General features: G+C 37.9%; 1 protein-coding gene across 8 annotated transcripts in view; it reads right to left on the minus strand.

Annotated features, from left to right (window-relative positions):
* Positions 1–9,077, minus strand: part of pde7a (phosphodiesterase 7A) — a 35,256-nt gene extending 26,179 nt beyond the window's left edge. For all 8 annotated transcript variants that reach the window (XM_042714422.1, XM_042714420.1, XM_042714419.1 and 5 more), the window contains exon 1: positions 8,252–9,077. In XM_042714422.1, coding sequence (XP_042570356.1) covers positions 8,252–8,389 — 138 coding nt within the window. In that variant the 5' untranslated portion in view covers positions 8,390–9,077. The remainder of the gene's footprint in view (positions 1–8,251) is intronic.
* Between the last annotated feature and the right edge of the window lie 3,766 nt (positions 9,078–12,843).

The raw sequence follows: 12,843 nt of genomic DNA on the forward strand, positions 1-12,843 counted from the left end.
AATGTTTATTTTTTTTGTGGATATATGTTTACATTTATAAAAGTGTATTTTTTAAATGAATGTGTGTGTTATGCAAAAGATTTTTATCGTGTATATATTAATTATCTTGTATAAGATGAATTTGGTTGAGTTATGCTGCAGAAGCGCTTCATTGTAGGCCTACTACACAGTTAGACATTTCAGTAATAAAACAGTGAAACCCCACCCATGTCTGTGTCACCCAGTTAAATGCAGACTGCAAATTCTTTATGGGTAAATAACTGCTAATGTCCCGTCACTTTCTTTACTTTTTTCACTTGTCAATCTTCTGCAAAAGATTTTGACTCAAACTGAATGAAATCCTCCTCATGTTTTGGCCATAAAGCCTTTCCAATTTCCCTAAAAGAAGTTTATTTATGTATGCTTATTTTGGTATCTGTTTTAGTATGTTTATTTCTATACACAATAAGGTCATCTCGGGTCGGGTGTGCCACAGGGTTGCAGCATTCATTCCTTTAAGCACGTATCTGCATTTTCTTTTCTTGAAAGCGATAACGGTCAGTTTATAGTCAAGCTCAAACTTATTTCTTCCTCTTGTCTAATTGCAGGCGAGAAAAAAAAGGGAGTGGGTTCATGACAGAACAAGCAAACAAAAGAGGAAGCCAGACAGATTCCCATTAAACCTTATCCGACGTTGTGCTTCTAAACTCACTCAGATTAGAGGAACAGGCCATCTGAGAGGGTTCATAAATTCAAAGCGTCCTCATGAGTTATAGCACCATGCTGTGAGATGCTGGATAACGGTAGTGCACATTCCTGTAAGTGCCAAGACATAAACGCTGTTTTTACTGCGCAGGTTATAGAGTCGGTCAGGTCGCAATATAAAACTAACTTATTAGTTAAGTACACCTGCGCTTTCTTTTCTTTCATGTGGTTCCAAACCTGCATGACTTACTTCCTTAAAGTTGTTTTGGACCCAATGACATTCATTGTGTAGACAAAAACAGCTTAAACATTGTTCAAGGTTTCTTATTGTTTTCTTATAACTTATTAGTTAAGTACAATTGTACTATATTCAATTTCTTCAGATTGTTTCAAACTGTATGACTTGTTTTTTTTGTTTTGTTTTTTCCATATAATGAGAGTCAATGGAGTCTAACGTTGTTTGGGGCCCACACATATTAATTGTACTGACAGAAACAATTCTTCTTTCTTGTTCTGCTGAAGAAATAAAGTCATATAGGTTTGGAACAACATGAAGGTGAGTAAATGATGACATTTTTGCATGAACTAGGCTATTAAGCAATACCAGTAAACTGTGTCAAACTTGCGGTTGCTCCTACAGTTAAACTTCTCAACATGTTGTGTAACGAAACTCAGCGTTCTCAATAGCAGATCCGGTAGCCCTACTGTGAGACAGCAGCATAATTTGCTGATGGCTGTTTTGTAGTGCAACAGGGACGAATGTGACAGGAAGTGAATCAGTGTTATATTGTGACATGACATTCAACGGTCACTGCTTTAAGCCAACAAACCAAACAGAGCTCAACGCAATGGATTGTTTTTGCAGAAATGCCACCTGAACATCCACCCAAATCAAATACATTTTTTAATAAATTAATCATTTAATATAAACCTTAAATGTTTAATCTTAATTCTATATATTTTCATGTAATTTAAATATTTTATACAGATATAAAAAAAACAAATTAATTGAACTGATAAAATAAATAATTATATCTAGACAAAAAAAACCAAACAAAAAAAACATTTTTTGAGTAGCATCATGAATATTATTTATATATAGAGTAAAAAAAACCAAACATGTACCCAAAAAAAATATCTCAGGATATGTGGAGGATAAGAATTACACAAAAAAGTACAATGTGTTTAATGTGAGGGTGTAGATTTGCGTCATTTCCAAAAGAATGAAATTATTTAATGAAATGGAATATTGATGGTGTGATCTTTAAAACCTATTGATCTGAACAGCAAAAAAACAAACTATAAACACAGAGCGAATGCAAACACAACTGAAATTTAATGTTGAATGTGAAAGCAGTCTTGGCAGTGCAAGGGTTACTCACACATTTACACACACCAGCAGCAAGTTGTGAAATACTGAAAACTGAACAGCTCCCTCCACATTCTTACCACATCCTGAAACTACGTCAATCTAACAATACAGCACTAAAAAAACCTTATTGTATGAGTGAGATAAACAAACTCCTTCAAAATAAAAAACTCCTCCTCGTCCTGTCTGCACCACCAAACACGGCTGATATGACCTCCAACAAATGCAATTCAAGCAAGCATGTCGGCCTTCCAGCCAAACACACACAATGATGTGATATACCTTTGGCTCTCCACATGCAAACTAGATGCCAACAGTGTCAGCGAGAGCCCACAGATATGGAAGATACTCTGGAGGACCGCAATGCTTCACATGCCCCTCGGGAACAGACTGCTCTGCCTAAATGGCAAAAACATGCTGTCGAGCTGCTGATAAGTCATTGACGCAGTAAAGTAACGCAGCACATGAATAAGTGTGTGAATCACGAGCGCAGGCACATCAGAGACACGGCAGGATAAAATTCAACTGCCTTAACCTGCTGAAAGCACGTCATAATCTGCCATGTTATTGCGATTCTTGAAAACACATGTTGCAATTACTAAACACAATGAGAGTGGCGTTTTTCATTCCCTGGTCTTTGTTATTTCAAGTGTGTTTGGGCTGCATGTATGTGTAACGCTGCTAAAATCATATACTGTGATTGATATCGCAACACCCTAGTTTTTGGGAAGCCATTTGTTGGTTTACAAAAAGCATGTTCGAGAAAAACAAGTGTGGGAGAAGTTGAGAGGGGAAAAAGAGTGAAGAGAAGAATGACGATGGAGAGCGAGAGATCCTGGCCATCTGTGATGTTGGCTGCAGCCCAAACCACTGCCCCCAGAGTCCAGGCACATGCTTAACAACCTCCCTCTGCAATGGTAGCCTAACAAACACAGCAGCGAGGGGCACCTACACACACACACGAACAAGCACACACATAAGTGTTGCAACAGTCACTTATGTTTTATGACTGCACGAACACAAAAATTCCGTGTTTACAAAAAGATAATTGCCCTGCCTCTACGAGCCTGCAAAGTGTGCATATAACCATCTAAAATGCTACTGCTCCGACTCCGAGGCACTGTTTGTGACATACAGCAATCTGTTGAATGGTGTGCTTTATAGCTGATGCATGGAGATGTTAAAACACTTTTACTTATCGCCAACTTTGCAGAAACCATTCTTAATTTTAGCAAAAACTGTAATAAAATGTTTTTTATTGTTGTTATGTTTGAATTGAATGTTATTGATTTTTGTTTTAAAACTGTGGTAAAAATTTGTAGTTTGAAGTTTGTCTAAAATTTGAAGTTGTCTAACATTTAGTCTATGTCTGTTGGCTCTGAAGCCATTTACAGGTGCATCTCAATAAATAAGAATGTCGTGGAAAAGTTCATTTATTTCAGTAATTCAACTCAAATTGTGAAACTCGTGTATTAAATCAATTCAATGCACACAGTCTGAAGTAGTTTAAGTCTCTGGTACTTTTAATTGTGATGATTGGCTCACATTAAACAAAAACTCACCAATTCATGATCTCATCTCGAATATTCGGCGTTGATTACTACCGAAGCTTAAAAATGGTATTCGGACCCGCCCTAAATAATAATAATAATAATAATAATAATAATAATAATAATAATAGAGGGAGGGGGCTGAAAATATTATTCTTAACACCGTGTCTACACCGGATACGAGCGGCACGGCACAACAAAACACAATAGAACCTATTATGCTGTCTCCTCTATGTCTCTCCAAATCAGCGTAGCACCATTTTGACAAATCTGAACAGTAAGCAGGTGGCGTACACTCTTCAATATATCAGCCGCGCCACAAAAATATGTTTTTTACATGTATTTATGCTTTTGTTTGAAAGAAAACAGCGCATCAGCGCAGCGTGGCTGACACAGAAAAGCATACGCCGCCTGCGTACTGCTCAGATTTGCCAAAATGGCGCTACGCTGATTAAATATCGGCATCGGCCGATAAGTTTTTCTGCTTGGTGGATGTGTTCAAGGTGGGACTTTAATTTTGACACACAGTGCTCACATTCTCCCTCTTGTTTGCCATCGTCATTAACAGTACTGTCTAATACGGACAGAAGTCTGTCTAATAATCAGATAGAACGGTTAAACAAAGGAATTAACATATACAAAAAGTATTATTATCTTGTAAACAAATCTTTGAATGGCTAATGAACATTTAATTTCACAAATTTGCAAACTTAGTCGAATCCAGCTGTGAGATCTTGTGAAGTGTGCATTTTTATCCAGCATGATCGTGTGATCTCTGTGTGACATCAGTCCAGGTGTATTGAATGCGTTAAACTTTAAACTCATGATTTCAAATTATGCTGCGCTTCATACATTTGCCCACTGTCATGTTCATGTCATTTTATGTTTTTGATTTATGTTGAGTTTGTTTTATTTTGGCTTTGTTTTGTTAATTTTGATTCCCATTGCACACAAACTTCCCAGAATACTGAGTGCCCTGTTGGTTGTTAGTGTTTTTTTTTTTTTTTATTATATTTTGATTAAATATTTATTTGTGAAAAATACTTTGTCATCTAAAGTATAACTATGTTTATTTTACACATTTATTTTTTTTAATCCATTCTAAAATATGAATTAAAATAAAATAAAAAATAATATTGGCTTTATATCGGCTATCGGTTCCCTGCTTTCCAAGATATCGGCATCGGCTGTCAAAAAACCAATATCGGTCGACCACTATGTATAAAATATATTATGCTTATGATATTTGTTTTTATAGTAGTATTTGTGGTGAGTAGTGAAAAAATATTTATTTATTATATTTATATATATATTATTATACATTCAAATAAACCAAACTACCAACAACTAGAAATAGCAACTTGCATGCTTTATTAATGTGACGTTACTAAAGCCTACTTCAACACAGGAAAGAACACTTGAGATTTTCAAGTAATTTAACAAGGTATAGAATCATTTAAACTGAATATAAATATGACATGACTAGAAATGGTGACCTTAACTTGGTGGATATTTTGGCAATGTCTTTCAGATGAGAGGAGTGTATGTTTTGATGTCTAATTTTGTAGTGTATGAAATGCAAGCTGGGTCGGGAACAGGCTGGCGAATGTGACCAGTTTATTCGTCACTACAGAAATCCCAAATGCACACCCCTTCCATACGAAGGGAGCACAAAGGCCTGGACTTGTCAAGACTGAGGGCCAAGCAGAGACACTCCGGGTCTATCTCACATTCCACCCACGAAAGAAATTCCAGCGAAAATCCAGGCAGAGCTTTGGTGGGTTTCAGAGCAAGCTCTCTGGGAGGCACTTAGTCAAGCATTGTGTTTTTAGAGAAGGCAGTTGTAGCTGCTGGGCTTTCATGCATGCAACATAGACAGAGATAAGGGACAAATGCTTTTTGCACAAAGCTTGCCAAAGCAATGCCATTAAGAGAGGCAAATAGGTCTCAATTCATTCTGGGTCAAACTCCCAATGGACCTCAAAATTGTATTAAAAACCAAGCGGAAACAATTATTCCACAGGCAGAACACCTGTTAGGATGGAGAGCGAGTCAGAAAATCTATGATACAATGCTAATGTGGTTATTGTTGTGCTTTATAACAATTCCAACCAATCAGCAATCACTATTTTGACTAAAAAAGCAGTAGCCAAATACATCTGCACATGTTTTACTTAAGAGATGCTGATAGCATCTGGTAGACTCAGACAACCAGGGGCAGTTGAGGCAATACACTGGACAGAAGGGTTATCTAATCTAACTCCCAATACAAGTGGTTGCTTGGTGACATGACCCTTATTATTGACTGACTACATCTTAAATTCTGGGCCTTGAAGCCCTGCAGGGCTTCTTTCATTAGCTAAGCATGTTATCTCTCACTGTGTGAGCTTGCTGCAAGACTAGTACATTTATCATGCACTTTATCAAGTACAGTGAGTGATATTCTTTTGACCTGGAGATATGTGTTATCTCTCATTAAAGATTCAGTACAGGCCGACGATAGATTACAGTTCATCTTAAAAGCATATGCACCGCCTTTATACTCGATATATTGCACACAAAAGCATTATATTACGCAATGTGCAAGCAACTGTTTTACTGCTTCATCACTATATATTCATTTTAAAAAGCATGCAACACTTTATAATCCGTTTCAACATGGTTGAAAGAGATGCAATGCTACTTAAAGCATATCTAAATTATGAACATAACAACTTTGCTGAAAAACCTGTTATCCGTTTCAACATGGTTGAAAGAGATGCAATGCTACTTAAAGCATATCTAAATTATGAACATAACAACTTTGCTGAAAAACCTGTTGCACACAATCTACTACATTTTCTGACTCAATTTCTAAGCAAGTAAAAGACCTTTTAGCATAAGTCAAAATATCCTGTATTCTTTAATGACTTTCGAGGTAAACTTATAGCTTTGTAATGTTGTTAGTAATATTTAAAGATGAACATTTAGCAAAATTAAGCAACTTACAGTAGATTTACTTGTTTTTAAATGTATTTATGAAACATGATAAAAATGGTTTTTGAGGGGCTTTTTAGTTTGATTATTTTTCAATTATTTTTGTATTGCATTATCATTGTATTTATTTGTTTTGATATGTTTTTGAAAAAATATTGAGTCAACTGAGTTTTAATCATAAAACTAGTAACAACTGATATTTATATGCATAATTTGCAAGTAGTCGGATACACTGTTATAAATTTGTCATGCATTTACATTACAAGCCACTGAAATTCTATCTCTCTGTCCATATAAATAACATCTGCACCGAATTGCATATTTTTGCTCAGTTTGGGTCTCTGAGGTATTTTTCTTCCACAAGTGTGAGCTCCATATTGTCACTATGAGCCTGATGCATCCAATGTGATACAAAACATACACATATACAAACTTGTTAACAAAAGGTTCAATAAACAGTTTAATTAAAAATAGACCTTTCTGACTATTTTCAAGCCACCAAAATTCTATATTGTTGTCCATATATTTAAAATATTCAGCGTTTTTAGGGTTAATAGCACCTTATGAAACTTTCAGCTTGTTAGATTAGGTTTTGTTGTGCACCTAAAATCTTCCCCAATGGACACTGAGTAACAAGTTGCAAGAGGGCTGTCCAAAGAGAATCCCCAACAAATTCAAACATTGTGTGCGTGAGGGGGAGAGTGACACACTTTCAGCCTGAAAAGACTGTCAGCATGTGGCCCAAAGGGACAAAAAACATATTTTGTGTTGCCAACACCTCAGTATGACAGCGACAACAGACAATTAGGGAAAATAACGCTGTCTCTTGTCAAGCCCTGACACTTGGGGACTTCTGAGTAAATAAATCAAGATCCCTAACAAGCACACGAATAATTGAGCATAAACAGAAATTGAACCTCGTCTCAAAACCTTGTGAGCTGCCTACCTAGTAGGAGTGAGAGGAACCGGTTCAATTAATAAAAATACACGAATTGGAAGATTTTCAAGAGGTTCGTTAGCGTTGAGAGTTCACGAATGGATATGAAGTACACCTCGCTAAAGCAGTCTGAATCTACATCACGAAACATACAGTAGCCGAATCCGATTGCCCAGAGAATGACTCTTATGGTCCGGTTCTTTTTAGTGAATCAAAAGCACTTATGAATCAGTCTGAATGCCTGCTGAATTAACAAGATTCGCTAATTACTTTCGCCATGTTTTGTCGGTGTAATTGTATGATGTATAACTTGTGGTTAGTGACTAGTTAATGACAACTAGTAACGTAGTTAAAAACACACATTATGATTTTTGTTGCGGTGTTCTTTAAAATAAATTAACAAATGGATGAAATGTGTTATCATTCATTAAAAAGAAATTTAATAACAGAGCAGTTAAATAAACTTGAATTAGGCTACATTTCCTTTCTCCAACTGCTTCAAAAGTAGGCTACAAAATATATAGAACAGTCTAGATTGATCAATCCTTCTAGTAAATCGGAACCAGAACTGTTCAATTTCTACAGCAGGCAAACATTTCTGAGCATCATTTGCGAACATTCGAATAGATTAGATGCTCTAAAAAGATACGAATGAACGTTCGGAACGCGCGGCTGATTCTCTAGGTAGGCAGCTCGCTAGGTTTTGACACACAGCCAGAATGTTTTGTTATTTACCTGTGACAGCTGCCTCGGGTCGGGGGCTCCGAATAAAGAGGAACTGGAGCTGAAACTAATGGCTCCCCTCCGGCTGAGAACATGTTTGGGAACCGGCCTGTCTAGAGGCAAAACCGGTAACTGATAACATAATTCCATTGAATAATATCAACGCTATGAATCCGGATCAAAAATAATTCAAACCCGCCGAAAAAAGTAGTAATATAATCAAAGGAATCAAAAGAAGGCGGAGAGGAGAACTTGCATGGAACTTGGGCGCTGTTTGCAACTCTCAAAAAGCACGGGAATCCCCTCTGCTTTAAATTGGAAATAAAAAATATCAGTTTAAATGCTCAAGAGGCGAGGTGCTTCGTTTTGTTCGGATCGATCTGGTTCTCGCGCACACCGCCGTCATTATTGATATGGTCCATATTTCCCCACGCGCGTGTCTCGTGCTCCATTTCACTCGATTTTTATTCATCAGGCTCGTTTTTTCTTCCTTTTTTCTTCCTTTTCCCATGCAAAGACCACGGCCTGCGGGACGACGAGGCCTCTCCTCTATCTTTTTAGTATCTTTAGAAAAAAATGCTTCCTCATTTTTTAAACTCCGTCCAGTCGTGAATCATCATCATCGTGCAAATGGCTCCGCAGTCTTGTCTCCCAAATTAAAACAAAAGGCATGTCCACTTCAAACCCCGATGCCGATGCTTGGAGGAGAAAACAGAGAGATCCTGCGATTGTCTAAATAAATGTACGTGAACTTGTATCCGTTTAACGACAGAATTCATTCAAGCTCTGCGCTGCATTAACATTTATTCTCCCTCTCTCATTTTTTCTCAATGCAGACACACATGTGAACCTTTAAATGAATCTCTGTGTATTAATGTGTATTAAACAGAAGAAAGTAGCCTTGGTGGAATATAAACACGCCCTGCGACCACGTCGTGCATGTGTTGGCACATGCTCTTCGGTCAGTGTCAAAAAGAAAACGCAAAACGGGAAATAACATACGCTTATTACATACGACAGTCTCAGTTACTCCTGAACATTGCAAGCTGTTTCCGAACATGTACCACCTGCGAAAGAGATGGGGTTGTACAGAAAGCGTTCACAAAACGTCCTCGTCTCTTTGCGCCAATAGGCGTGCAGCAGTTTATGTAACGCCCGTTCCCATTGGATTACACCGTACAGCGATTTTGAAACGGCGAATCTCATTGGCGCTGCTTTCAAGACTGATTTGTGCACTCGTTCACTGACTGTACGGACCTCAACAAGGGTATTCCACTACAACGGGGTTTGCCCTGGAGCCGGTCTACATCATTGCCAGTGATTACCTTTTCTCGGTATGAGTCATCCAGTTATTCGTGAGCAATGAGCCACTGTTAACTTCTTTCAATAATAAAACCCACAAGTAAAAGTTTTTTTTTTTTTTTTTTTGCATTTATTACATTTTGTCGGTTATATCTTTTTAGTTTTTTCCTTTCTCATTTTTAAGGACCCTGCTGAAAAACACATCTTCAACCAGCTTAAGTTGCTTCCATAGCCTGATCAATAATTGCCCAGACCCAGCTAAAACCACACAGAGAGACCATCTCTGGACCACCAAACCATCATACACTGGTTTAAGCTGATTTTTTTTTAGTAGGGTAAAGAAACCTGGCAATAAAATGTAGGCCTATTATAATCCAGTGAAATGTAATGCTCATGTTAAATGTAATGCTCATGTTATTGAAATGTATTGATAATTTTGTTTATAAGAAAAGTATTTTTTTTCTTTTGTGAGTGTGATCACACATAGTGTATTACACATTAACTCATTTCTCTCTGTTTGTTTGCTTAAGACATAAGCATGCCACAGAGAACTTTGTAAGTTTAAACAATAAGCATGTTGTCAGGCATTATCAGATAATTGCATGATAACACAGTCAATAGCAGTCTCTAAGTATCATGTTGTGTGCTGTGGTACAATTTGCATGGTAACGCACTTCACAAAGTCATAATCATGTACTAAGGCTTATGGACAGTTTTAATGTGAAAAAATATACACTTATGTTTACCAACTGAAATTCATCCTCAAGGAAACTGTGAGCCAAATAGTATACACTCTTAAAAATAAAGGTTCTTTATTAGCATCTATGATTCCATAAATAACCTTTAAAGGGGTCATCGGATGCTACATGCACTTTTACAAGTTGTTTGAACTGAAATGTGTGTTGTTAGTGTGTGTACACAACCACCCTATAATGCTAAAAATCCACCCAGTGTTTTTTTTTAAATCTCGTTAAAGGTGGCAGAGCCCTGCACGGGCCTCAAATTTAGGCCCCAGCCCAGCCCGGACCAAGACGCTCAGGCCCTAGCCTGGCCCGTGTCCACAGCTTATAATTACCAACCCGAGCCCGCCTTTTTTCCCCTTCTCCCTAAACAGCTTATACTACTGTTTCAGCTATTAAAATAATTCAGGTTTGTATGTAAAAGCGAAGTGATTTTAATTTGTTTTGTTTTTTATTAAGTTGAGTTTATTAAGTTTGTTTCGTATTTTTATTAATTTAATTTAGAAAAATGTTTGGAGCTTTTTTTGTTTGTTAAATATATAAGTTTTCGTTTTTTAAAGTAACAACCAAGAGGCCAGCGGCAGACAGTGAGCCTATGTTTGATCAATTTAGCCTTCTCAAATCATCACAATTTGCCTAAAATAAAATCTATAGATATAAAAGAGTTCAAGCATATAAAAATGTTTAAACGTTAAACCTATAGATAAATATGCGTTATAGCCTATATCCAATAGTTTGTGCAGAGATGCTTTGCAGGACATGGAGGCACCAGCGTGATCACTTGCATTTTTTTCAGTGGATACGCCATCATTTTTGCTCATAAAGGTAAGAGTAATACATCATTCGTAACTGTAAAGGGTCTACTTTTATTTGTGTGCACTCACAATATCAACATAATGTTGTGCTTTTATAAAAACATTGGATAAAACATGATGCACTTTCTGCCATCTCGTCTTTAACAGGAGTACAAAAATGAACCGAAACTCAGCGAAAACATGCCTCACAGACATGATAAATGACCATACTGCTGCTGGTGGGACAATAAACACCGTCGAGCCGCTCTTGACAGTCACAGTAGCACGGTCTCGTGTTGTTTCCACAAGCGCTGCAATTTTTTTTCATCACTAATTGATGGATGTCTAAAACATAAAAATAAGGAGAAGCCTAAAACAGGCCTGAGGCCACATCTGAACTATGACGTGAAAATTGGCCCGAAGCCCGGCCCGAGGGATATAAAAAGTTGGGCCCGTCAGGGCTCTTAAAGCAGGGCTCTAAAAGGTGGGGTATGTATTTTTTTCAAAAACGCTTTAGAAAACCGAGTCGGGCCGAGTACCAAAACAAACTTGTAGTCAATCAGCAGTAAGGAGCGTGTCTACTCATGATGCGGAGGAGAGAGCGCTCAGTGAGAGCACAGGACGGACATTAGCCGAGCCGAGCAACGACAGAAAGATAGAGATGGCGGATAAAAAACAAAAGAGGAAAACGTCTGTGGAACAAAAGAAGGTTTACGATAAGGCAAGAAGTAGGTCTCGTGTAAATTCGGATCAGCTTCCCAGTGCTGGAGAGGACTCAAGGCCTGCGATCGGATGCCGAGGTTGCTTTGTTTCTTCTCGATAGGTGAGTAACATTGGTTTTGTTTTGTTTCACAGAACTAATATATACTGGCTTTTGCTTGAATGTGCTTGTGTCTCATGTTCGGTTGTTTATTCCTCTGCAATCGTATTGTTGTTCCCTTCAGCTATGATAAAGACACATTCATTTCCACACCTATAAGCCTGGAGCATCTAAACCTCCTCCAATGTCTGTTTCAAGCGTCAGCTCCCAAAGTGTGTCCGAAAAGTAAGATAATATGTTTAAAACAGCAGATAATAATACACCAGATTCCGCCATAATTGTTGCCTGGGTTGCACACGTATGTTTGGGGTGGAGCTATCAAAATAGGGACAAGACCCTTTTGGGGTAGGGGCGTGTTTGTTTTGGTGATTTGAAATATCAACATTGACTACCAGATATCACTTACCCCACCTTTACCCCAACTTACCCTGAGGAACCCCAGTGACCAGTTGATGTGCTTTGAATACCTCCCCTCCCCAAGCCATCCTGAAAGACCTACCAGTGAGATAGGATTCAAACCAGCGAAGTGAAATCCCTGTGATGCCCAGTGATGAGAGGGCAGACAGGAGGATCTGATGATTGCCAGTGTCAAAAGCACCTGATAGATCTAGCAGAATAAGAACTGATGATTTGAAATCAGCTTTTTCAATCCGCAGGGCTTTGTTGTTCTGTGAAAGAAACAATTATACCTGGTTGAAAATAACTCTTTCGAGGGTTTTCGCTATGAATGGAAGGAGAGAGACAGGTCTGTAGCTATCAGTAAGTAAAGTGTTTAATGTAGGTTTTTGGAGCAGTGGGGTTACCCGAGCCTGCTTGAATGCAGTGGGGAAGGTGCCTGTGAGGATAGATGTGTTGATGATGTGTGTGAGTGGTGGTAAGAATGTAAGAGAGATTGCTTGGAGAAGGTGTGAGGGGACCGCGCAAATCATTTGTGATCCAGCTTCACCA

The sequence above is a fragment of the Cyprinus carpio genome, chromosome A24, assembly GCF_018340385.1.
Source record: "Cyprinus carpio isolate SPL01 chromosome A24, ASM1834038v1, whole genome shotgun sequence".
NCBI classification, from domain to species: domain Eukaryota; kingdom Metazoa; phylum Chordata; class Actinopteri; order Cypriniformes; family Cyprinidae; genus Cyprinus; species Cyprinus carpio.